This window comes from Aethalodelphis obliquidens, unplaced genomic scaffold (genome assembly GCF_003676395.1).
Source record: "Aethalodelphis obliquidens isolate GAN/ISIS:26980383/991018 unplaced genomic scaffold, ASM367639v1 scaffold37, whole genome shotgun sequence".
Classification (NCBI taxonomy): Eukaryota; Metazoa; Chordata; class Mammalia; order Artiodactyla; family Delphinidae; genus Aethalodelphis; species Aethalodelphis obliquidens.
In genome coordinates this window covers 14,205,316-14,232,215 of record NW_020837981.1, presented here as the reverse complement: position 1 = coordinate 14,232,215, position 26,900 = coordinate 14,205,316, and the positions used below count along the sequence as shown (strand labels likewise).

The 26,900-nt window shown below is 50.0% G+C and overlaps 1 protein-coding gene and 1 pseudogene across 6 annotated transcripts in view; one reads left to right on the top strand and one right to left on the bottom strand.

Moving 5' to 3' along the window:
- The window catches only part of LRRC20 (leucine rich repeat containing 20), an 84,658-nt gene extending 69,186 nt beyond the window's left edge, over window positions 1–15,472 (bottom strand). For 3 of the 6 annotated variants that reach the window (XM_027130007.1, XM_027130006.1, XM_027130008.1), the window contains exons 1-2: window positions 15,351–15,472; window positions 9,384–9,522 (exon numbers count right to left, since the gene is read on the bottom strand). In XM_027130007.1, the coding sequence (XP_026985808.1) occupies window positions 9,384–9,465 (82 nt within the window). In that variant the 5' untranslated portion in view covers window positions 9,466–9,522; window positions 15,351–15,472. The remainder of the gene's footprint in view (window positions 1–9,383; window positions 9,523–15,350) is intronic. The other 3 variants (XM_027130011.1, XM_027130012.1, XM_027130009.1) reach the window with 2 other exon arrangements.
- A 919-nt stretch (window positions 15,473–16,391) lies between these two features.
- Window positions 16,392–18,006, top strand: LOC113632632 (transcription factor E2F4 pseudogene; annotated as a pseudogene).
- Window positions 18,007–26,900: the final 8,894 nt, after the last annotated feature.

Below are 26,900 nucleotides of genomic sequence, written 5' to 3'. Positions count from 1 at the left end.
GCTCCTCTGAAACCCGGCCCAGATCACGTCACTCCCTGCTCAGAACCTGCCAGGGGCCCCCCACTGCTGCCCAGACCAGGTACAGCCGAGGCAGCTTGGGGCCCCATTTAACTTGCTGAACACAGATGCTGAGTGTGACTCTAGCGTTTTTGAAGGTACGTGGTTCCCTACAGCCTGGGTGTGCTATCTGTGAGCCCGCAACCTCACCTGGTCCCCAACCATCAAAACGGTCTGTCCCAGCCTGCAGGTTAACACAGGGCTAAGAACGTAGGCCCTGCAGTCGGAGTGCCTGGGTGCAAATCCCCGGCTTGGGGAAGTTGCTTAGTCTTTCTGTGCCTCAGTTTCCTCCTCTGTGAAATGGGGACAATAACAGCAGCTACCTGCTAAGGCTGAGCGATGATTAAATCACCCGGTTGTTTTCTTTCATGGGTCATTTGACTCTAGGTGATCTTCACTTTTCAGGCTCTCTTTAGAACCTAACCTCTGTGTAAGTTAGGACTTTACTGTAGGAACTACTTAAGGTGACACTCAAGGCCCTCTGAGATCTGGGCCAGCCCCTACCTCCCCTCCTGACTCAGCTCCCTTTGCTCTCCCGTGTTGCTATTCCCATCACAAGCACGGGCCTGCATGCTGCCCCACCTTTGCTCAGACACCCTCACCTAGAACACCTTCCCCTCACTTCTGTCCCACACCTACACCGCTAAACCTGCTCCGTCCTTTAAGGTTCAGCTGAAATGCCGCCTCTTCTGTTCGACCCCCTTAACACGGATGCTAAGCCAACACCCGGCGTGTACACAACTCAAGACAGTAGAAGGGGAACTCATCCTCACTTAGTTCACTTTAGGTTCTGCAAGCATTCTACACGCCATGCAATCAGCTGGCCGCCTGTCTCCAGGGCTTGCGGCATTTCCACAAGTCACCGCGCCATCTAGGGCCCAGTCTCCCTGCTGTGATGAGACCTCCACCTCCCACTGCCCGGGCTTCCCTGGAGGCCCCTCAGGGCTGGACCGGCTCTCATGGCTGGGGTGATTTCTGCAGACCGAACAATGAACAGGAGAGAAAACTAAGGAGAGAAGACTGCGCGATTTGTACCTGTGGGATGAGGGAATTCCTCCATCCACCTGACACATGACTTCTGAGCACCAACGCTGTGTCGGGGCAGCATCACAGCAAACAGGGACCCAAGGGACAGGTGTGTTGTGCTTGAGAATGCCCACCACAGACCCCCCCACTCTTATCCTCCCTCCTTCCAGAAGACTGAGGCCCACAGTGGGGCTGGGATGGAGATGGGTGGGGCTCGTGGCCATTGGAGCTTCCAAAGCTCTAGAAGGGGACTCAGGGACTCCCCCACCACCAACAGAGAGACCTGAGCCACTACCAAAGGGCTTTGGGGTTCTGTCCCATCACTGCTACAGAAACAACTTCAGGACACAGCTCACCATCCTCACCCTTTAGCAACTCTAGAGTTAGCCAGCGTAACCTTGCAACTGTTCCTCTAGTTCCACAAGACACTGTGCCAGGGGGAGGGACCAGTGGACCAGAAGACAGGGTGGGAGGAAGCCCGGCCTCTCTGTTTACCCTTTGGGCCTTATGCTTTGTGCACTAGGCACAGGTGATACATACTGGGTTTTTTAGATATAAATTTATTTTTTTATTTTTATTTATTACTTTTTGGCTGCACTGGGTCTTTGTTGCTGCGCGTGGGCTTTCTCTAGTTGTGGCGAGCGGAAGCTACTCTTCGTTATGGTGGCGGGCTTCTCATTGCGGTGGCTTCTCTTGTTGCGGAGCACGGGCTCTAGGCACGCGGGCTTCAGTAGTTGTGGCATGCAGGCTCAGTAGTTGTGGTTCACGGGCTTAGCTGCTCCGCGGCATATGGGATCTTCCCGGACCAGGGCTCAAACCCATGTCCCCTACATTGGCAGGCGAATTCTTAACCACTGCGCCACCGGGGAAGCCCTGTTTTTTAAGTTAAACATATATAGTTTTAAAAGTATTCCGCAGAGTGCAAATGCCCAGGCTAGAGCCACAGAACAAATTTTCTCTCTCTCCATCCCAAGAGCTGCCTTCCAATACTGAGCTGTTCTCTTTACCTCCACGGCCCCTTCTATACCTGAGGCCGGGGGTCCATACAGGACCCCAACGAGCCCATACCGACCTGAGCACAAAGAAGCAATGCCAGACCACAGCATGGTGTAAAAGGATTTCCAGGGACTTCCCTGGCGGTGCAGTGGTTAAGACTCCATGCTTCCCATGCAGGGGGTGTGGGTTCGATCGCTGGTCAGGGAACTGAGATCCCACAAGCCGTGCAGTGCAGCCAAAAAAAAAAAAAGAGAGAGAGAGAGAAAGAAAAGGATTTCCAGAAACCCCCACCCGGGCCCCTCCTCACCTGCCTGAACAATGGGCTCAGTGCTACCTGCCTGGACACGGCCATATGTGTCCACCTCTCTGGGGCCAGTTCAGAAGCAGCCAGGACTCCACAGGCACCCTGAGCTGGGCTGACACCAGTCACTCTCCTCTGAAATGAGAAGGGCACGCCAGGTGCAGGCCCTGCATTTCTGCACCACAGGCTACTGCACTGTGCCAACTCAGTACCAGTGAAACCCTTGGGCTCTCTGAAAGCTCTACTGGTTTCCCTTTGTATACTGGTTATTTGCCTCTGAGTGATACCCTCACACACTAGCCCTAGCCAGGGTCTCACCTCCACCCCTTTCTCTGCACTGGCACATCCTGCCAAGCAAAACCTCCTGATCCCCCACCACCAGCGCCCACAGTCTGCTCTCTCCAATACCCAAGGACCAGGAAAATGAAAGGAAAGCAAGATCAAACTAAAGAAAGGAAGGAAAGGCTCATCACAACAGTTGCGATGGTGGCTACCTCTGGGGGTGGGAGCGGCTTTTGGAGATTCTGGCAATATTCCATGTCTAGACCTGGATGGTAGTTAAATGAGTATTCATTTTACAAATATCTGCTGAACTAAGTATATATGACTTTATGGACTTTGCTACCTGTGTATACCTTTTCATAGCTTCTTCTTTTTTTTTTTTTTTAAAGAAAAATGACTGGGTAAAGGCCACTTAGAAAGGAAAGTCAGGGAGGTCTCTCTAGACGAAGCATTTAGGCTGAACCTTAACGTATGAGAAGGGCCCAGCCATGAAGAACAAGGAACAGCATCCCAGACAAAGGGAACAGCATGTGCAAAGGCCCTGAGGCTGGAAAGGGTTTAGCAATTCAAGGAACTGAAAGGTGGCCGATCAGCAGATTTGAGGCTTCCAGCCCTCGCAGTAAAGAGACGGGCGGCCCCGGCCAGGCTGAGGGCTGCCCTGTGACAGACAGCCTGTTCCCTCCTCCATGCCTTCGGAGCTGACCTGTACCTGGCTGATCCTCAGGACTCCCCAGGCCAGGAGACATGGCAGCAAAACACACACCCCTCCCCTACTACCAGCACCAGCCTCCTGGGCTCTGGGCCAGGAACTGTAGACCCAAAAGCCCCTCCTGGAGCCAAAAAAGACTGCTTCCACCACAGACCCTGGCTGCCCCCTCCCTCGGGACGTGTGTGTGAGTACGTGTGTGTGTCTGTCTCCCCCTCCAGACTGGGCACTTCTGGGACACTTGGGTCCTCCAGGGAAGGTACACACAGTAGGTGTCCAATGTGTGTCTGTTGACAAAGGAGCCGGTGGCAGTATCTGACCCAAGGGAAGATGTTATTCTGGTCCAATGGGTATGTATGGAGTGCTTCCTGATACTGCATTTACTCAGCACCCTTGCTCAAGAAAGGGGCTGCAAAATCAAATCACTGGGGAGTCGGCTAGGAATGCAGACACAGGATGTGAGCCGGCCAGGACGTGGAAGCCCTTGTCGGGGCCTGGCCCTCACACCCTGGCCAAGTCCCCGACTCTGCTGCCTGTCACCAGGTCGGCTGCGACGGGGTGCCATCTGCTGGTGAGACAGGAGAAAAGTGGCCAAAGCATGAGTGAGCCTGAGAGGAGGGAGGGAGGACAGGAGGGGAGGGGGGAAAGGAGGGGAAGGGGGAGAGTAGGGAACAACACATCCCTTCTCTCACTAGCCTTGGTCTCCTCACTTGCTTTTCTCACAGCGCCCAGCCTAGCCGCTCAGTTCCCTGAGGATGGATCAAGTCCATGTTCATATTCATTCCCTCTCTCTCCCTCTCTGTCACTCACACACACACACACACACACACACACACACACACAGAAATCCAGAAGCCTGCCCAGACAACACCACCCCCCCTCACCCCACCCCACCCCTGCCACCCAGCCCTCCAGAACCCACCAGGAGAAGGAAGTTCCAGATTGTAAGTAGTAAGCCAGTGGTTCCCAAAATTTGAGGCAGGGAAGAATCATACAGGGTTCCCATTAACATGCAGGTCACCATGCCCAGCCTCTGAGATTCCACTGTGAAAGCTCTAGAGTGGGGTCCGCGATCTGCACGTAAGCAGAAGCAGCCCACAGGGGCTTCCCCCTTCTCCTTACCACCTGAGGCATATATTTTTTTTAATATTTATTTTTATTTATTATCATTTTTATTTTTGGCTGCCTTGGGTCTTCATTGCTGCACGCAGGCTTTCTCTAGTTGCGGCGAGCAGGGGCTACTCTTCGTTGCGGTGCGCGGGCTTCTCATTGCGGTGGCTTCTCTTGTTGTGGAGCACGGGCTCTAGGCACGCGGGCCCACCTGAGGCATGTTAAATGCCCAGTATGGCAGCCTGACACACAGCAGGCCCCAGATAAATGCTAGCTCCTTTCCTTCCCAGCTCACCTTGTTTCTTCCTTCTTCCCATCTTTGCCAGTGCCTGGATCTCAGCCAGCCAAGCCCTCCCTTCCCACACTCTCCCAAGCCTTTCCAAATCCTGCTCTTCTGCAGTAATGATCAATTTTTTAAAGTCATCCCCCCAAACCTGGGAGCCTCCCCCTGAAAAGGAGTGGGTGCAGAGTAGCCTGGCCTGATGGTCCACTGGCTGGATGTGCTGCCATCTGATGCCAGGGAGGGAAGGGTGAGGTCAGAAGCCCCTCAGGGGTGCAAGGACCCAGGGAAGTCCAGGTGGGCATGAGGCCCTTAAAAAGAGGAAAAACTAACTTGGGGAGACAAGAGGGGGATAGAGAGGAGTGCCTGGTTCAGGGGAGGCGAGTCTGAGTACAGTGCAGAGTTCCCAACTCTTTGCAATCTCATTCAAAAAGTCTAGAAGATGATGCTGAGGAGGGGTGAGGGGCTGGAAGAAAGTGGCTTCAACTCAAACCTAGGGGCAGACCAGGGGCCAGATGGAAAGAAGCCCACTTTTGGGGGGTCAAGAGGCCTGGAGTGAGGCAACAAGGGCTGTGAACCAAAGCTCAGGTTACAGGAGGAGCAAGCCTGGCTCTGGAGTGCACCCGTGAGTGGCCGGGGCAGCACGAGTGATGCTTCCCAGGGTTACCTACCTGAGTAAGGTGAGAGCCTGTAACCGAGCTCTCCCCAGCCCAGCCTCTGCAGGGATCTCCCACTCTGCAGCATTGGAACAGACATCCCACCAGGCCTGTGCCCCCAGCCTGTGCACAGGGAGGCAAGCTGGGAAACTCAGCAGAAGGGGAGAAGCCAGGGAAGCTCATTCCACACCCAGGGGCAGGGGCTTAGAGCAGAAGCTACTCCCTTAACTCCTGGACCTCTTGTTTGCTGTTGGGAAGTGGGTTTTACTTTCACTTTCTAGAGTGGAAGGTGGTCCTTTCCCTAAAATCTATTCTTCTCTGCTTGTGAGAATAATATGTTCATCATAGAACATTCAGAAAATGAAGAATGGTATTTTCTAACATCCATTTGTATCTTATTTCTTTCCAATTTTTATCTATGTATATACACATGTTTAACATAATTGGCATCTTACTGTCTATACAGTTTGGGATCCTTGTTCTTTTCCAATTCACATTATACATGAGAATTTGCCAGTCCTCATGGAAGCACGTAATGAAATTTTACACACCATGGTTAATAGCTACGTAAACTACATTATATATTAGCTGTAACAAAGGTTCTTCAAGCAATTTTCTAGTACTGGCTTTTTAGTTGCTTCAGATTGTTTGCTCTTTTACATGAGAACCATATTGGGTTACTTCACCTATCTTTCAAGACCCACATCAATTCCCACCTCCTCCAGAAAGCCTTCCCAGACTCCTTCAACACCCAGCAATATCTCCCACCTCTGAATTACCACCACCTGTAGTCCATCTGACACGGCTCAGCACGGAGCCCGTGCATCAGTCACTGCTGTCCTAGTGGCGGGCCAGTCTCAGGTCCAGAACTCCACTGCACGTATCCCTGGGAGCTCCCCAGCACTGTGCACACAGCAGGCGCTCAATACGTGCTGACTGCTGACCCCTCAGATTGCATGAGCCTGATGAGCTCCACCTGCCAAAGGGTCAGGATTGCAGGCGCCCACAGTGGCCTGCTCTGCATTCTGCTTCTTCGTCAGGCACTGAAGTAAAAAGGCCCCCTCATTCAGCCCTGAGTTTAAAGACCCAGCCACCTCCATGTGAAAGTCTCAAGTCTCGAGCTTCAGCCAAGACCATCAAGGCTCAAGCACTGAACTCCTCCCCCAAGTTGACCGGCGATCAGCAACCATCTGCCCCCCACCCCAGAACAGAGAGGGCCCAGGCGCTGGTGCCAGCCAGCTAGGGTTCCAATCCCAGGCACTGCAGTGGCCAGGCAGGGCTGCCAGAGGCCTGGCTTGAGCTTTTCAGTGGGCATGACCTGGGCAGAGAGAGAAGCTGGCTACAGAGTGCCCTACCCTAGACGAGCTGCACACTTCACTCCAGGCAGGGCATCCACTCTGTTCACAGAAATCCCCACCTGGCCTGCAGAGGCAACTGAATTTGCAATCTCTGGTCCTCAGACATGGAAGTCTAAACTCAACACAGCCTTGCAGGCTCTCCGCCTGCCAGTGGCATCCCTCATCTCCCCCATCCCCAGCGGCAACTCTGCAGCGGCCTTGCCCCCGACTCAGGCGCAGCCCTCCCGGTGCCTGGCACACCCGCCCCCTCACTGCTGCCTCCTGAAATCCTCCCTCAAACAGCACGTCCCCAGGAGGTCAGAATTCCACTCTCCCAGCTCTGCTGCCCCTCCACCCTGCCCCCTTCACACATCTGGATGAGAACGAGCCGCATATGTGTCCCTCCCCCCTGCACCATTTTAAGGTAGGGGTAGGTTATTCACCACTGAGATCCGTCGATTTGCACTGAACTCCCCATCCCAAGGCAAGTGGGGACACCCAGCCAGGTGACTGGCTGACACCTGGAGGAGGTGCGTTGGTGGTGGGGGAGGGGAGGGACTTAGGCCCCACCTCCAGCCCTTGGAGATGAGAAAAATTAAAAATAATAGCTGCCGTTTATTGAGCTACTCATGCCAAGCACCTTAAGACATTACAATTGCTCCCTTGATGAGGCAGGCACAATTACCATCCCATTTTATAGATGAAGAAATCAAGGCTCCGAGAGGTAAAGCAATCTGCGAAGGAAGCAGGCTAGTAGGTGGCATTGTGGGGATTCAAATCCAGGCCGTATCAGTGGTGGAGAGCCTTGAGCACTCGGGTAAGTGCAACCCTATGAGTGACCAGCACAGGATTCCAGAATTCCTTTCCTGAGGGCCCACAGCCCTCAGTGCACCAGCCAAAGGCTCCCCCCGGCACCACCCCCTGCCAGACTTCCCTCCAAAACCAACAGCAATCTTCAAGTCTGTTTGCTGACAGAGGAGATGCTTCTCTCACTATCGCTCAGTTCAGTAAACACCGCTACGTGCTTTACAAAGTGCCAGACGCTGCTCTGGCTCTTGGCAGGTGGGGGACAAAAGACCACAGGATCCCTCCCTTCCAGGGACACTGAATGAGTCCCACAGAGGAGGAAGGGAGCAAGGGGTGGATGGGGCAGGGCCAAGGGCTTCCTGGAAGAGGTGGTGACCAAGTGCATCTTGAAGACTGAGTGTCCCTCCACTTTCTGGGCCACCACCCCCTGCCCCAGGACCCTCAGACACACCTGACCAATGGTTGCTCACAGAAACGCTCCACCTTTCCAGTCTCTGGGCCATTACCAGGCAGTAACCTCCATGCAAAGGCTCTTTCATGAAACATACAGACAGACACAGACACACACAGGCACACACATCCCTAAGCTGCCGGTGAAATTCCTCTGTGTGCCAAAGACCCAACTCAAATCCCACCCCGTCAATCATCCCCCAGGCAGGCCTGCGTTCACCTCCTCTGTGTTCCTGCAACACACCTGTGGCTCTAAGACGGCACTTACATTCCAGCGGGACACACACATACACATACACACACACACACACACACACACACACGATCCCCCGCTAACTCTTGCACGTGGTGGATAGTCAACAATTATCTGCTGAATTCAATTAAATGGGATAGTTTGCTTAAGTGCTTACAGCCTAGGGTAGCTGCATGGGCTAAAACGCAATAACCAATTCAACAATATATGACACAATTCAATTAAAACAGTGGAATGAAAAGGGGCCGCCTGACTGTGTGACCTGAAAAAAGCCCACTCTGCCTTCGACCCTCCATCTCCTCATCTGAAATCCGAGGCTAGTCATGCCTGGTGGGTATCATCCATCACAGGGAAGTTGTGAAGATTCAATAAGGCAACACTTGGGAGGCACCTGCACAGGGCCTGGTACATGGGGCTACCCAGCAGTGCCACCTATTGCCACCTGGTCCAAGGGCACATACACACTTTGAGTCATCAGCAGTCTGAGGGCAGGCAGACACGCTCCCGGCAGAGGGAAGCCCTACTTGGTGCTTTTCAAACCTCTGTGAACTATGACCCATAGTAAGAAATACATCTTACGCTGGGACCCCGTATACACAAACTAAACACAACTGCAATAAAAAGTCCATGGAGGGACTTCCATGGTGGCGTACTGGTTAACAATCCACCTGCCAATGCAGGGGACACGGGTTCGATCCCTGGTCCGGGAAGATCCCACATGCCACAGAGCAACTAAACCCATGCACCACAACTACTGAGCCTGAGCTCTTGAGCCTGCGTGCCACAACTACTGAGCCCGCATGCTGCAAATACTGAAGCCCGCGCTCCTAAAGCCCATGCTCTGCAACAAGAGAAGCCACCGCAATAAGAAGCCTGCGCACCACAACGAAGTGTAGCCCCCGCACGCCGCAACTAAAGAAAGCCTGTGTGCAGCAACGAAGACCCAATGCAGCCAAAAATAAATTTAAAAAAAAACAAAAGTCCATGGAACACAGCTCCTCATGGCGAGGGGTGCATGCTGATACTGTGTCTTTCACCTTCCCTTTCTATCTCATTTCCAAACTGATTCAATAAACCACGTACAGGGTGCCCTACAGCTGGAAAAGCCGTGCCCTCACTCACCCAGGGTGTCGGAGCCGCTCTCCACTGTCTCGTTGACCTTCCTCGCAACTCTGGCCACGGCCTCACCCATCTTCCTCAGCATGCAGACTCAGGTGTCCTGCTGCCAGCCACCAGGCTGGTCTGCTGCTCATAAAGGGACCTGCGCTTGGGGAAGACACAGGGCCATGAAGCGCCTGCCCACCACCAGCCAGGGACCCACCCCTGACCCACCCTCCCCGGGGAATCAGGCTGCAGGAAGCACGCAGGGAGGGGTCCAGGCCACTCACCTCCTCCTGAGGGGCCCAGAGCCCAGGCCACATCCGGCTCAGCCTTCAGAGTGACTGATCTGCCCGTCAACCCAGCCCTACCAGTTTCCTGGGAGGACTGACACATATGACCTTGCCAGGGCTTGAACCAGTGGCCAGGAGGATGTGAGGATTTAGGTGCGTGCTGGCCTGTGACTCACTTAACAGGCAGAGCAGTGGGGAGAAGGTGGGGTACAGCCAAGTGCAAGGAGAGACACCTGTCCCTCCATCCCACAGGCTCGGAGCCCAGTCCACAGGACAACCGCTCCAGCTCCCAGGCCTCCTCAGCCACCTCTGCCAGGTTCCTCCCGCAGGCGGGAAGCGGGGACACAAAGGCAAATGAAACACAGCCCTGCCTGGCCAGAGCTCACTGTCTGGCTGGTGGGTGGTTTCTAAGAACTCCCTTTCCATGCAGCAATATGGAGGGAAAGTTACAGTTTTAGCCACAGATCTGATTGTTAGCCTGCTGCTGAGTTCACTGGCAAGACCCCAAGGAAAAAGGAAGGGGGGCAGGATCACTGGGGAGAAAAGGCTTAAAGAAGGGTGAGGACACAATCAAAACGATCAGGTGTAGAAGACGTAAGGGACTCGGGAAATGTCTCCAACTCCTTTTTATTAGAGAAGGAAACTGAGGCAGAGAGAGGGACTCAATGACCTGGCCAAGGTCAAAGTAAGTAAATGGCACTAACCTGGCCCAACTCTACATCCAGTGCTCACTTCTTTACAAAAGTCACCCACATCACCAGTGGCAGCACCCCATGCAGATAATGAATTTGAGGCCAACATCAGTGCCCTTTTTTGCTCCTGGATCCCAATCCCAGATCCACAGACAGCTCAAGGAGCTCTAATGAACACATCTGAGGGTCAAAGGCAGAAGAATGTGAAGGGCAGAGAGAAGGGGGTGAGGGTACAAACAGATACCAAGAAAAAGTCCACATGTGCTCAACTGGACAGGGAGGCCCAGTCAAGCCCACTCAGCTGCTCAGGGAGAGTTAGTGATGAGTTCAGTATGTGCCTGCATCTCACCAAGGAAGAAGACAGGCCTAATGCCCAACTCTGACATTTATTAGTTGGGAAGCCTTGGGAAAGATTCCTAACTACTCTGAGCCCCAGTTTCTTCATCTGAGTAGGAGATCTAGTAATACCTGCCGCAGTGGGTTCATATGAGGATTGAACAAAAAATACATATCTTTCTAGCCCAGGGCTCAGGACACATAAGTTACTTAATAAATGCTAGCTGAAATGATGAAACAGTACACGTGCAGATATGATGCCAGCACTTAATCCTAGTTACATACCCATATGACTCAAACAAACAAGTCAGTGGAACTCATCTTTAAGGAATGAGTAGAACTTCCTTCTCTCCACCTCCAGGAAGTCTTCCCAGATTGCCCCAGCCCTCAGCGTTCTCTCCTCCTTAAGTTTCAGTAGCACGCAATGCCTTAGCTCAAGCCACTTAGGTTATTTATGAGCTTTAAAAAATATACATACTTATCCCCACCAGCTGACCTGCAGACAGCTTAAGGCAGGGAGCAGATATATACTATGCTTTTCCGCTGCACTTTATACCACATACTGAAACAGATGTTTAGTTAGTTTCCCCCAATGGTGATGATGATCAACAGCCATCATTTGGGTTTCAAATCTAAATACAAGTCAACTGACTCTTACAACAAAGATACCATCTAAATGAGAAGGGTCATAAGTCCTAACAATGCCAGGTGGATAACTTGCAGAAGGTGGTCCAGGGCAGAACAGCAGGGAAGAGTGAGGACTATGGAAAACTGGACCCAACACCTTTATCATGCTACCTTGAAGACCAACCCCCGAAGCCTGAGTCACAGCAATGTTGCTGGAACCTTGGTGACTCAGTCTAATGCCTTTATGAATAAGAACACTGAGGACCCAAGAAGGAAGGTAAATCAGCCAAACAGAAACGAAAAACCTAGGTCTCCTAACTCCCAGCCCAGGATTCTTCGTACATACCATGCTCCCTCCTTTTCCTATCTCCAGTATTCATCATCAGTAACCACAAACATGTATTGAGCATCTACTAGGAACAGGGCATAAGACTGAAGAGGGAGGAAGGAAATATAGGAAATAGCTCTGACTTATGAGCTTCTGATGAGGAAGACCTTTCTAAGGAACATCACTGAGGCAATCCTGGCCTCACACAGAGACGAAAGGGAAGGTAAATCTCCAAGCTACCCAGGGTCTGTGCTAACCCTGGTGAGATTGCATATGCTACTTTCAATCAGGCACTATGCCTGCAATTCTACTAGCTGCCACCAGGTGGGAGCAGTGGTGCCTTAAGCTAAAGAGCCTATTGAAGAAAACTAGTCAAATTAAAAACCTTACCCCTGGTGGTAAGCTCAGACACCCTATAGTGTGGGTAAGAGATTGGACATTGAAGCAGGAACAGCCTGTAAAGTCTAGGTGTCAGAGTAAGTCACTAGAAGGACAGGACCCTGACATTCCAGAGGATGCTCTGGGTACAGCACAGATGTGCCCTAGGCCCCCAAGAGGTTCCAGCTACCTAAAATCACCAACCCCACTAACTGGCTAGGAAACCACCCTCCCTTCACCTAAAACTACCCATTCCCCAAGGGAGAATTTCTTATAAATTCCAGCTGACAGTCCCTCTCCCAGGTCAGGTGACCAAGGCCTGTCACTTTTTGGCATGGGCAGGGCTGAAATGGGAGGGTGGCAGGGCCATATGTGGTATAAGGTCCAAGATGGGGTAGGAGGGTCCCAGAACTGAGGGGAGAACAAACTTGAGATGACGAGAGTCTGGAGTGGGTCCCCAAAAGAGGTCCTACAAGGTTGTCCAACTTTCCTGACTGCTCCTTCGAGCCCCAACCCAATACTGGACCTCTCTGACCAAAAAGTAGCAAGAATTTATTGAGCATGTAACAGGAGCCCTCAGAGACAGGGGGCGGGGGAGAAATAAGGCAAGCTGCTCTTCCTTTCTTTGGTTTTAAACTGTTTTTAAGAAAAATAGAGAATTGTCTGAGTCACATATGAGTGATGGAGAGAACTATGGACCCACTCCTCACTGAGTGAGAAGCCTCCTAGGCAGGGCCACCCTAGGACGTGAGGGGCCCCTATCTATGCAAACAATTTGAGTCAATCAAAATCAGCATGTCAGCACCATTCTGGCTGCCCAGTCTCATGCAATTCCATGAAAGAAAGACCTTGCCGGCCAGTAGGAGCAATCAGCACGCAAGGCAGCCCTCCTGGAACCAGACCACAACCACAGGGCCCCAAGACAACCCAACCCTACATGCAGGCTCCCTTTGGGACACTCTCTGACTTTCTGCTACTACTACCCCACAGGCAGGGGTAGTAGTAGCAGAAAATCAGAGAGTGTCCCAAAGGGGGGAAACAGGAACCACCAGCCCATATGGGTCTGTACTGGGTTTGGGGTCCCAGTCATCAGAGGTCAGCCTTAGAAAACTGCTCCAAAGTGCTCCAAATCCTGGAGACCCTTCAACACAAGGTCCAAACTCATACTCACACTGCTGCTTCCTCAGCAACACATCCCTCTCCACATCCCTCCCCAACTCTTCTTTTCAGAGTGTGCATCATAGCCCTAGGAAATGTTTAAATCCAACAAATGTGTGCTGGGCCCTTCTATAAGGCCCTCACTGGAAGAGTAAAGGTACAGAGACAGACAACAAATGTGTGCTGGGCCAGAATAAGCTTCCCATCAGGTAAGAGAGACTCAGTGACAAAAGGCAGAATGAGGGCTTCCCTGGTGGCGCAGTGGTTGAGAGTCCGCCTGCCGATGCAGGGGACACAGGTTCATGCCCCGGTCCGGGAAGATCCCACATGCCGCGGAGCGGCTAGGCCCGTAAGCCATGGCCACTGAGCCCACGCGTCCGGAGCCTGTGCTCCGCTACGGGAGAGGTCACAACAGTGAGAGGCCCGCGTACCGCAAAAAAAAAAAAAAAAAAAAGTCAGAATGAGCCAGATGCTGGAGGCCACAAGGCCAGGCCCAAGGACCATGTGTGCCTTCTGCCATGAAGGCACATGGCATGGCTGAGAAGAGGGAACAGAGGCAGGGGCTGAGCAGAAGTACCCAAATGATGAGAGAAAGAGGGAGACAGGAAGCCAGTCTGTCCCCAGGTTACTCGGAGAGGGGCTGGAAGCCACCCTATAAGTCTGTCCTCTGCTTCTCTTCGGGGAACTATGAAAGGTTTTTTGAGGAAAGCAGCCTAATCCAGCCAGAGTTTTGGAAAATTATCACTGTTGTGAGCAGTCCCACTGTCAGATGGAAATACCATCCTCCTCACTGGGTTGTTCTGAGAAGTAAATGACGTATAACTTTTGAGAGATCTTCGCAAGCTGTTGCACACCAAGGCACTACTGATATGTGGTTAAACCGCTACAGATGGTAAGTTAGGATATAATAAATGGAATGTCAGAAAAGAAGTTGTCCTGCTTTGTGAGAGCTGGCAATAGAGTCCTCCTGTATCTATAATCTGGTTTCACCTGGATACAGGTTTGGGGGGGATGATTTTTGCTTAAACACTGACCCTAACCCTCTGCCAGGGCTCCAGCCCTCATCAGTGAGAACTCTACCTTATCTGAAGCCCCGAGATCTGTGCAAAGGAGCTGCTGTGACACCGCGTCCGCACCAGCTGCTCCTATATTTAGTTACTGGTGTGGGCACTTGGGAACTTTAGAGCCTGGCAGCCGCTCCGAAGGGCAACTCGAGCCTCTTGCTCCATGTGTGCGAGCTCCCCCCACTCCCACCCCCACTGGCTGCAGCGGGTCCTCTGGACCGCCCAAGCTAAGGAGCCACTGGGGAAGTGCGAAGCAGTCGGCTGGATCGGACCCAAGTAGCCCCGAAGGCCCACTCGAGCCCAGACAGAGTTGACCCACTTTTCCACCCAAGGGAACGAAGCCCGCTGGGGCGAGAGCGGGACGGACTGGCGCCTTGTTTTTGAGCCATGAGGTTCCCAGAGCCGCGTGCATGCTTCTGTATGGGCATCTAAGCATCCTCGGGCTGCGCCTCCCAGGACTGAGCGCGGTGGCCAGGCCAGGGTCCCCACGCCTCACGCTAGGGGACCGCCTCACCGTCTTCCCCACCCCCCCGGCGCCCGCAGCCAATGGCTCCTCGTCGCCGGCCCTCCGCTCGCCAGGCAGGCGGGGACTGGGGAGAATAAAGCAGGCAATGAGAGGAGAACGCCGGTGAACGCTGAGGGCCGGGGACTCCCGCGCTACCCGGAGGCCGAGAGGAACACTCTGAGACAGGCGTCTGCAGCTCCCCAGAGGAGAAGCAAACCCCGAAAAGTGTGGCTTCAGGGACGAAATTTACAACAGCCTCTCCCAGCAGGGGCGCCTCCCGCGGGGAACGGAGGCCCCCTCGGGACGGCTTCCCCAGGCTCCCTATTCCCTGGTACCTCGGCGCCCGCTCCCCCGAGCCAGCCGGGGTCCAGCCGCAGTCTGCAAGCCAGAGCCGGCGCGGCGCCGGGCCCCTTGGCACTACAGAAGCCGCAGCTGGTGCACCGCTGCTCCTTCCACGGGGTGACTTGGGGGAGGGGAGGGTACACTACAGAAACGGGGACATTTCTCTCCCTCGCTCCCCCAGCCCCTCCAGCGCTTAGCCTCAGACTACGTTTACTTTGCGGGGCACGAAGGTGGGGCCCCGTTCCGGGCCGCTCTCTGCTCCACTTACGGCGACAATGCCTCCTAGCGCCCTGCGCAGCGCAGTCACGCTCCCTCGGCCGCCGGCGGCGCCCCATGCAGCAGCGGCGAGCTGGAACTGGCCGGGAGGGGGCAGAGGGGCTGCGGTCTCTGAGCGCACGGTCGCCCGGCCAATCGCCGCGCCAGGAGCCGCCCCGGGGCGGGAGCAGGCAGCCGCGCGCAACCAATTAGAGCGCGGGTCCTCACGCGGCGCCCCCGGAAAAGCGGCCTGTGCGCTCTCGTCCGCAGGGTGGATCTGCTTTGTGTTCGGCTTCTGGAGGAAAAACGCTTTGGACAGCGAGAGTGTAGACCGGAACGTGCAACAGATCCCAGGATTAATAGGACTGAGTCTCCAGATTTGTTTTTCTCGAGGGAGAAGAGTTGAATTAGCTAGATCAGGGGTACATTGAGAAAGGTGAAGATGGGACTAGGAAGCTTTTCCCGTGGTGCCTTCAAGGCGCCCATTCAGGTTTTTAGAGGCAATAATTCTGGCTACGCTAAGTTACTTAACCTCTCTAAATCCCAGTGTTCTTCTCTATCAAATAAGAATTAAAATGTATAAAAACCTAGTTCACAGGGTCATTGTGAGGCTTAATACCTGCAAAGTTCAGTGCAGTGCCCGGCACGATGGCTGAGGGAAGGGTGGCTGCTTCGCAGGCCTACATTTACAGAGGATTCCCCACAGACTCTTTACTAGGCACTGTGGGGAGGAACAAAGAGATGAGGCCCCTAACTCAACCAGCGATGGTGGTCAATGAGTCAAATGCTCTAATAAACAGAAGCGTGTGTTAAATATGTGGGAGTCCTGAAGAAAGAACATTTAATTCTGCCCCTGGGGATTGGGATAGTTAGATAAGGAACACACATTCACCTGGGTCCTGAGGGATATTATGGGTTAAATTGTGTCTCCCCACCAAAAAAGATATGTTGAATTCTTAACCCCCAGTACCTCAGAATGTGGCCTTATTTGGAAATATGGTCATTGCAGATATAATTAGTTAAGATGAGGTCATACTGGCATAGGCATTGGTGTTCTTATAAGAAGAGAAGAGACACATCGACACAAAGGGAGAAGGCCATGTGAAAATGGAGGCGGGGTAGAATGATGTGTCTACAAGCCAAGGAATCCCAAGGATTGTGGGCAAAGATCAGAAATTAAGAAGAGGCAAGGAACAGATTCTCCCTCAGAGCCTCCAAAAAGGAACCAATTCCGCTGACACCTTGATTTCAGACTTCCAGACTCCAGAGCTGTGAGAATAAGTTTTTCTTGTTTTCAGCTACCTAGTTTGTGGCAGTTTGTTACAACAGCCCTGGGAAACTGCTACAATAGGTGAGTCGGAATAAAGGGAAGGGGATGAGAAACACCTCCAAGAAAGTCTTTCAAAACTGAATGCCTGGGCTGCGCCGGCCTGGCCTGGCCTGGCTGAGGGGAGGTGGCGGGAGGGCGCTATGGTGGAGGCTGGGCCACAGGCACCGCCGCCCCCGGGCACCCCAAGCAGGCACGAGAAGAGTTTGGAACTTCTCACTACCAAGTTCGTGTCGCTTCTGCAGGAGGCAAAGGACGGCGTGCTTGACCTCGAGCTGGCAGCTGACACCCTAGCTGTTCGCCGGAAGTGGCGGATTTATGACATTACTAATGTGCTGGAAGGTATCAGGCTGATGGAGAAAAAATCCAAGCATAGCATCCAGTAGAAGGGCGTGGGGCCTGGCTGCAATACCCGAGAGACTGCGGACAAGTTGATTGAGCTCAAGGCAGAGATGGAGGAGCTGCAGCAGCGAGAGCAAGAACTAGCCAGCACAAGGTGTGGGTGCAGCAGAGCATCCGGAACATCACAGAGGATGTGCAGAACAGCTGCTTGGCCTATGTGACTCATGAGGACATCTGCAGATGCTTTGCTGGAGATGCCATCCAGGCCCCGTCAGGCACCAGCCTGGAGGTGCCCATCCCAGAGGGCCTCAATGGGCAGAAGAAGTACCAGATACACCTGAAGAATGTAAGTGGCGCCATCGAGGTGCTGCTGGTGAACTAGGGGGCATGGAGCTCACCACTCGTGGCGGTGCCTATGCCATCACCCGAAGATCTGCTCCAGAGCCCACCTGCTGTCTCTCCCCCTCCACCTCTGCCCAAGCCTGCTCTGGCCCAGCCCCAGGATGCCTCACGCCCAAGCAGTCCCCAGGTGACCACCCCGAACCCTGTTCCCGGCAGCACCGAAGCCCAGGGGGTGGCCGGTCCAGCAGCTGAGATCACAGTGAGTGGTGGCCCTGGAACCGATAGCAAGGACAGTGGTGAGCGCAGCTCCCTCCCGCTGGGCCTGACAGCACTGTACACCCGGCTGCTGCAGTCCTCTGCCCTGTTGGACAGCAGTAGCAGCAATAGCAGTTCATCCGGACCCAACCCTTCTACCTCCTTTGAGCCCATCAAGGCAGACCCCACAGGTGTTCTGGAGCTCCCCAAAGAGCTGTCAGAAATCTTTGATCCCACTCGAGAGTGCATGAGCTCAGAGCTCCTGGAGGAGCTGATGTCCTCAGAAGTGTTTGCACCCCTCCTCCACCTTTCTCCATACCATGGAGACCACGACTACATCTACAACCTGGATGAGAGTGAAGGTATCTGTGACCTCTTTGATGTGCCTGTCCCCAACCTCTGACTGACAGGGGCATGCCCTTTGTGGCTGGGACACAGACTGTCTAACCTGGGGGTTAGACTGTCTAACCTGGGGGCTGCCTGGGGACCTCCCCCCACCCCACCCCTACACAGCTTGAGAGCCGCAGACTCCTGGCTTCCCCAGCCTTCCCTCACTACACAGTTCTGGCCACAAGTCCCACTCCTGCACCAACACCTGTTCTGTGCTGGGAGAGCAGGGGAAAGGGGCTTAGCCTGCTCCACTGTGGAACCAAAGTGTTTGCCACTCCTTTTTTGGGGACTTCCCCTATCTGGTAGCCTCCCCCCGCCCTCCCAGAGTTCAGTTTCAGCTGCCACCCAGTGGCACAGATCCAAGGACCCTCCATCACCCTCCTAGGGCATCTCGTCCAGCCCCATCGCCCTGTACCTGCCAGCCCCTCCCCCTCCAGGAGGAAGCATGGGGTGGGGCTGGGCACTTGCCAGCACCTAGCCTAGCCTCCTTCACTTCTCCCCATGCAGATCACACCGCTCCTCTGTACCGCTCATGTGCCCGTTTCTGCTGGACCCTTGGCCCTGAGAACCTGCTGGGGGCGGGGGGAGGAGCAGGTTGCTAACAGGAGGAATGGAGATCTCTAGCTAGGAATCTGGGTGGGAGAGTCCTAGGAATCTGGGTGGGAGAGTCCCTGAGGATTGGTCCAGCCTCCGTCTGACCCACAGCTCCCCTCTTGTTCTTTGGGTTTTTTTTTTTTGAATTTTTGAATTTTATTTATTTTTTTAAACAGCAGGTTCTTATTAGTTATCCATTTTAGACATATTAGTGTATATTTGTCAATCCCAATCTCCCAATTCATCACACCACCACCAATTCCCCTCCGCTGCTTTCCCCGCTTGGTGTCCATACATTTGTTTTCTACATCTGTGTCTCAATTTCTGCCCTGCAAACTGGTTCATCTGTACCATTTTTCTAGGTTCCACATGTATGCGTTAATAGATGGTATTTGTTTTTCTCTTTCTGACTTACTTCACTCTGTATGACAGTCTCTAGATTCATCTACGTCTCTACAAATGACCCAATTTCATTCCTTTTTATACCTGAGTAATATTCCGTTGTATATATGTACCACATCTTCTTTATCCATTCATCTGTCGATGGGCATTTAGGTTGATCCCATGACCTGACTATTGTAAATAGTGCTGCAGTGAACATTGGGGTGCATGTGTCTTTTTGAATTATGGTTTTCTCTGGGTATATGCCCAGTAGTGGGATTGCTGGGTCATATGTTAATTCTATTTTTAGTTTTTTAAGGAACCTCCATACTGTTCTCCATAGTGGTGGTATCAACTTACATTCCCACCAACAGTGCAAGAGGGTTCCCTTTTGTTCACACCCTCTCCAGCATTTGTTGTTTGTAGATTTTCTGATGATGCCCATTCTAACCGGTGTGAGGTGATACCTCATTGTAGTTTTGATTTGCATTTCTCTAATAATTAGTGATGTTGAGCATCTTTTCATGTGCTTCTTGGCCATCTGTATGTCTTCTTTGGAGAAATGTCTACTTAGGTCTTCTGCCCATTTTTAGATTGGGTTGTTTTTTTTTTTAATATTGAGCTGTGTGAGCTGTTTATATATTTTGGAGATTAATCCTTTGTCTGTAGATTCATTTACAAATATTTTCTCCCATTCTGAGGATTATCTTTTCGTCTTGTTTGTAGTTTCCTTTGCTTGCAAAAGCTTTTAAGTTTCATTAGGTCCCATTTGTTTATTTTTGTTTTTATTTCCATTACTCTACGAGGTGGATCAAAAAAGATCTTGTTGTGATTTATGTCAAAGAGTGTTCTTCTTGTGTTTTCCTCTAAGAGTTTTATAGTGTCTGGGCTTACATTTAGGTCTCTAATCCATTTTGAGTTTATTTTTGTGTATGGTGTTAGGGAGTGTTCTAATTTCATTCTTTTACATGTAGCTGTCCAGTTTTCCCAGCACCACTTATTGAAGAGACTGTCTTTTCTCCATTGTACATCCTTGCCTCCTTTGTCATAGATTAGTTGACCGTAGGTGTGTGGGTTTATCTCTGGGCTTTCTATCCTGTTCCATTGATCTATATTTCTGTTTTTGTGCCAGTACCATATTGTCTTGATTACTGTAGCTTTGTAATATAATCTGAAGTCAGGGAGTCTGATTCTTCCAGCTCCGTTTTTTTCCCTCAAGACTGCTTTGGCTATTCGGGGTCTTTTGTGTCTCCATGCAAATTTTAAGATTTTTTGTTCTAGTTCTGTTAAAAATGTTATTGGTAATTTGATAGGGATTACAGTGAACCTGTAGATTGCTTTGGGTAGTATAGTCATTTTCACAATACTGATTCTTCCAATCCAAGAACATGGTGTATCTCTCCAACTGTTTGTATCATCTTTAATTTCTTTCATCAGTGTCTTACAGTTTTCTGCATACGGGTCTTTTGTTTCCCTAGGTAGGTTTATTCCTAGGTATTTTATTCTTTTTGTTGCAGTGGTAAATGGGAGTATTTCCTTAATTTCTCTTTCAGATTTTTCATCATTAGTGTATAGGAACGCAAGAGATTTCTCTGCATTAATTTTGTATCCTGCAACTTTACTAAATTCATTGATTAGCTCTAGTAGTTTTCTGGTGGCATCTTTAGGATTCTCTATGTATAGTATCATGTCATCTGCAAACAGTGACAGTTTTACTTCTTCTTTTCCAATTTGTATTCCTTTTATTTCTTTTTCTTCTCTGATTGCCATGGCTAGGACTTCCAAAACTATGTTGAATAATTGTGGTGAGAGTGGACATCCTTGTCTTTTCCTGATCTTAGTGGAAATGCTTTCAGGTTTTCACCATTGAGAATGATGTTTGCTGTGTTTTTGTTGTATATGGCCTTTATTATGTTGAGGTAGGTTCCCTCTATGCCCACTTTCTGGAGAGTTTTTATCATAAATCGGTGTTGAATTTTGTCAGAAGCGTTTTCTGCATCTATTGAGATGATCATATGGTTTTTATTCTTCAATATGTTAATATGCTGTATCACATTGATTGATTTGTGTATATTGAAGAATCCTGGGATAAATCCCACTTGATCATGGTGTGTGATCCTTTTAATGTGTTGTTGGATTCTGTTTGCTAGTATCTTCTTGAGGAGTTTTGCATCTATGTTCATCAGTGATATTGGTCTGTAATTTTCTTTTTTTGTAGTATCTTTGGTTTTGGTATCAGGGTGATGGTCGCCTCATAGAATGGGTTTCGGAGTGTTCCTTCCTCTGCAATATTTTGGAAGAGTTTGAGAAGGATGGGTGTTAGCTCTTCTCTAAATGTTTGATAGAATTCACCTGTGAAGCCATCTGGTCCTGGACTTTTTTTTTTTTTTTTTTTTTGCAGTACGTGGGCCTCTCACTGTTGTGGCCTCTCCCGTCGTGGAGCACAGGCTCTGGACGTGCAGGCCCAGCGGCCACGGCTCACGGGCCCAGCTGCTCCACGGCATGTGGGATCTTCCCGGACCAGGGCACGAACCCGTGTCCCCTGCATCGGCAGGCAGACTCTCAACCACTGCGCCACCAGGGAAGCCCTGGTCCTGGACTTTTGTTTGTTGGAAGATTTTTTTTTTTTTTTGCAGTATGCAGGCCTCTCACCGTTGTGGCCTCTCCCGTTGCAGAGCACAGGATCCGGACGCGCAGGCTCAGCGGCCATGGCTCACGGGCCCAGCCGCTCCGCGGCATGTGGGATCTTCCCAAACCGGAGCATAAACCCGTGTCCCCTGCATCAGCAGGCGGACTCTCAACCACTGCGCCACCAGGGAAGCCCTGTTGGAAGATTTTTAATCACAGTTTCAATTTCATTACTTGTGATTGGTCTGTTCCTATTTTCTATTTCTTCTTGGTTCAGTCTCAGAAGGTTATACCTCTCTAAGAATTTGTCCATTTCTTCCAGATTGTCCATTTTATTGGCATAGACTTGCTTGTAGTAGTCTCTTAGGATGCTTTGTATTTCTGCGGTGTCTGTTGTAACTTCTCCTTTTTCATTTCTAATTTTATTGATTTGAGTACTCTCCTTCTTTTTCTTGATGAGTCTGACTAATGGTTTATCAATTTTGTTTATCTTCTCAAAGACCCAGCTTTTAGTTTTATTGATCTTTGCTATTGTTTTCTTTGTTTCTATTTCATTTATTTCTGCTCTGATATTTATGATTTCTTTCCTTCTGCTAACTTTGGGTTTTGTTTGTTCTCCTTTCTCTAGTTCCTTTAGGTGTAAGGTTAGATTGTTTATTTGAGATTTTTCTTGTTTCTTGAGGTAGGCTTGTATTGCTATAAACTCCCCTCTTAGAACTGCTTTTGCTGCATCCCATAGGTTTTGGATCGTCGTGTTTTCATTGTCATTTGCCTCTAGGTATTTTTCGATTTCCTCTGATTTCTTCAGTGATCTCTTGGTTATTTAGTAACATATTGTTTAGCCTCCATGTGTTTGTGTTTTTTACGTTTTTTTCCCTGTAATTGATTTCTAATCTCATAGCGTGGTGGTCAGAAAAGATGCTTGATATGATTTCAATTTTCTTAAATTTACTGAGGCTTGATTTGTGACCCAAGATGTGATCTATCCTGGAGAATGTTCTGTGTACCCTTGAGAAGAAAGTGTAATCTGCTGTTTTGGGATGGAATGTCCTATGAATATCAATTAAATCTATCTGGTCTATTGTGTCATTTAAAGCTTGTGTTTCCTTATTAATTTTCTGTTTTGATGATCTGTCCGTTGATGTAAGTGAGGTGTTAAAGTCCCCCACTATTATTGTGTTACTGTCAATTTCCTCTTTTAGAGCTGTTAACAGTTGCCTTATGTATTGAGGTGCTCCTATGTTGGGTGCATATATATTTATAGTTGTTATATCTTCTTCTTGGATTGATCCCTTGATCATTATGTAGTGTCCTTCCTTGTCTCTTGTAACATTCTTTATTTTAAAGTCTATTTTACCTGATATGAGTATTGCTACTCCAGCTTTCTTTTGATTTCCATTTGCATGGAATATTTTTTTCCATCCCCTCACTTTCAGTGTGTATGTGTCCCTAGGTCTGAAGTGGGTCTCTTGTAGACAGCATATATATGGGTCTTGTTTTTGTATCCATTCAGCGAGCCTGTGCTTTTTGGTTGGAGCATTGAATCCATCCATGTTTAAGGTAATTATCGATATGTATGTTCCTATTACCATTTTCTTAATTGTTTTGGGTTTGTTTTTATAGGTTCTTTTCTTTTCTGTGTTTCCCACTTAGAGAAGTTCCTGTAGCATTTGTTGTATAGCTGGTTTGGTGGTGCTGAATTCTCTTAGCTTTTGCTTGTTTGCAAAGCTTTTGATTTCTCCATTGACTCTGAATGAGATCCTTGCCTGGTAAAGTAATCTTAGTTGTAGGTTCTTCCATTTCATCACTTTAAATGTGTCATGCCACTCCCTTCTGGCTTGTAGAGTTTCTGCTGAGAAATCAGCTGTTACCCTTATGAAAATTCCCTTGTATGTTATTTGTCTTTTTTCCTTTGCTCCTTTCAATAATTTTTATCTTTAATTTTTGCCAATTTGATTACTATGTGTCTCAGCATGTTTCTCCTTGGGTTTATCCTGTATTGGACTCTCTACGCATCCTGGACTTGGGTGGCTATTTCCTTTCCCATGTTAGGGAAGTTTTTGACTATAATCTCTTCAAATTTTTTGTCAGGTCCTCTCTCTCTCTTCTCCTTCTGGGACCCTTATAATGCGAATGTTGTTGCATTTAATGTTGTCCCAGAGGTCTCTTAGGCTGTCTTCATTTCTTTTCATTCTTTTTTCTTTATTCTGTTCCGCAGCAGTGAATTCCACCATTCTGTCTTCCAGGTCACTTATCTGTTCTTCTGCCTCAGTTATTCTGCTATTGATTCCTTCTTCTGTATTTTTCATTTCAGTTATTGTATTGTTCATCTCTGTTTGTTTGTTCTTTAATTCTTCTAGGTCTTTGTTAAACATTTCTTGCATCATCTTGATCTTTGCCTCCATTCTTTTTCCGAGGTCCTGGATCATCTTCACTATTATTATTCTGAATTCCTTCTCTGGAAGCTTGCCTATCTCCACTTCATTTAATTGTTTTTCTGGGGTTTTATCTTGTTCCTTTATCTGGTACATAGCCCTCTGCCTTTTCATCTTGTCTATCTTTCTGTGAATGTGGTTTTTGTTCCACAGGCTGCAGGATTTTAGTTCTTCTTGCTTCTGCTGTCTGCCCTCTGGTGGATGAGGCTATCTAAGAGGCTTGTGCAAGTTTCCTGATAGGAGGGACTGGTGGTGGGTAGAGCTGGCTATGGCTCTGGTGGACAGAGCCCAGTAAAAATTTAATCCGCTTGTCTGCTGTTGGGTGGGGCTGGGTTCCCTCCCTGTTGGTTGTTTGGCCTGAGGTGACCCAACCCTGGAGCCTACCCGGGCTCTTTGGTGGGGCTAATGGCGGACTCTGGGAGGGCTCACGCCAAGGAGTACTTCCCAGAACTTCTGCTGCCAGTGTCCTTGTCCTCACAATGAGACACAGCCACCCCCGCCTCTGCAGGAGACCCTCCAACACTAGCCGGTAGGTCTGGTTCAGTCTCCTATGGGGTCACTGCTCCTTCCCCTGGGTCCCAATGTGCACACTACTTTGTGTGTGTCCTCCAAGAGTGGAGTCTCTATTTCCCCCAGTCCTGTCAAAGTCCTGCAATCAAATCCCACTAGCCTTCAAAGTCTGATTCTCTAGGAATTCCTCCTCCCATTGCCAGACCCCCAGGTTGGGAAGCCTGATGTGGGGCTCAGAAGCTTCACTCCAGTGGTTGGACTTCTGTGGTATAGGTGTTCTCCAGTCACCCACCCAGCACTTATGGGATTTGATTTTATTGTGATTGCGCCCCTCCTACCACCTCATTGTGGCTTCTCCTTTGTCTTTGGATGTGGGGTATCTTTTTTGGTGAGTTCCAGTGTCTTCCTGTCAATGATTGTTCAGCAGTTGGTTGTGATTCTGGTGCTCTTGCAAGAGGTAGTGAGAGCACGTCCTTCTCCTCTGCCATCTTGAACCAATCTCTAGCACCCCTCTTGTGTATTCATTTATCCTCATTTAGAGCCATTTGCAGAGATTTAGAAAGATTTGCAGTAACAAATGGATTCCTATATAAAGATTATCTTTATACTTTTTGTAACAAAAGGAAATTGTTATATTTGTACAGTGTCCAAGTGAATAAAGACCATGCCTAAGGCAAAAACAAACAAACAAACAAAACCCCTGAATGCCTAGTGTATGCAAGGCCCTGTGTCATGGGGTGTACCAAAGTGAATAGGACAGACTCTGCCCTCAAGAGATTACCACTCATGGTGGGCAGGGGGTGGGGGTGGGGGGATGTGGGCGGCAAGCAGCCATGTTTTCTGACTCCTCGTGCCTTCCCGGGAAGATTATGAAGGCCTCTCCCCAACCTCATCATCACCCCATCCCTGCCACACGCATACCAGGTACCAGGTATAAATAACAAATCAATCAAGTCGCATTCTGCCCAAGCCAAGATCCTCACTGCTCTGGGCAAAGCAGACTCTGCTACTTCTGTTTCATTTAAAACCAGCCTGACGTTTCTGGCCAACTTCTACACATTGTTGCCGAAACCAGTGCCGAACAGAAATACAGAGACAGAGCTTTGGAGGAGTAGAAAAGAGTAGTTTTGTTACTTTGCCAGGCAAAAGGGGCCACAGCAGGCTAACACCCTCAAAGCTGTGGCCCCGTTCCTGGGAAATAGGAAGGCGTCTTATAGTTTCAGAGTGGAAGATAGGGCTGTAGATGAGGATTGGGACTGATGTAGTCTTGCATACTTCTTTCCTCCTGGAGACACTGAGATCATCAGGGCTGGCGTCAGGTGGTTCCAGAGCAGTTTCTGGTGGTCATTGAGGTTATCGTTATGTGACCTTCTTTATGGGATGAAGAATGCTCACAGAGGAAAGGAGTGTTAGGCAGTGTTGTCTTAGAGGAGTACACATCAGGTACATAGTACAACTTTAGCTAGAGGGCAGTCATTTTCAGAGTGCAATTAAGCAAGAAAGTGAGGGGGGATCTATAGGAGACCGGTTGAACGGGCAGAAAGAACAAGGGCTGAATAAGGGTTAACATAATGGGGGTGCCTCAACTAGTTTCTGCTACAGCAATATGGATGTCTTCTCTCCCCTGCTAGGCCTTATGCAGACCTGGCATAGCGTGTGTAGTGCTTCCATGCACAAGGTAAGCACTCAATAAATACCACTGATGGCCCCAGCCTGGGATTTCCCATGTTCATGCCTCACCTCACTCAGTCTCCTCTCTCAGGAATTTCATCCTGGGCCCGCCTACTCCACATGGACATGACTCCTCCCCAGCTCAAATGCCACCTCTTCTATTCCTGGTGTGTTTGCTCTCCAGAGCACTTTCTGCATCACACCCATTAATATGGCACATCTGCACAGGTCTTTGCTCCCAAGACCCTGCCTGATTTCAAATAGACCAGAGCCAGAGCTTGGCCTGTGGTAAGTGCTTGTATCAGTCAGTACTTTTTTTTTTTTTTCCTGCATAGTAGAATACCCCAAAACTTAGAAATGGCTTTAAAAAATATTTATTTAGTTCATGATTTTGTGGGTCAGGATTTTAGGTTTGGCTCAGCTGGGCAGTTCTTCTGGTCTCAGCTGGACCCTCTCATGCTTCTGGGGTAGTTGCTAGGCAGCCAGAGGCTCTACTTCTTGGGGGTGGCTGTCAACTGAGGTAACTGGGCCACATGTTACTCATGCACCAGCAGTCTAGCCCAGGCTGGTTCACATGGAGTTGCAGGTTTCCAAGAGCGAGACTGGAATGATGCAGGTTTCTCAAGGCCTAGGCTCAAAACTGGCACTGTGTCACTTCCACAGTTGTATTGACTAAACCATGTCACAA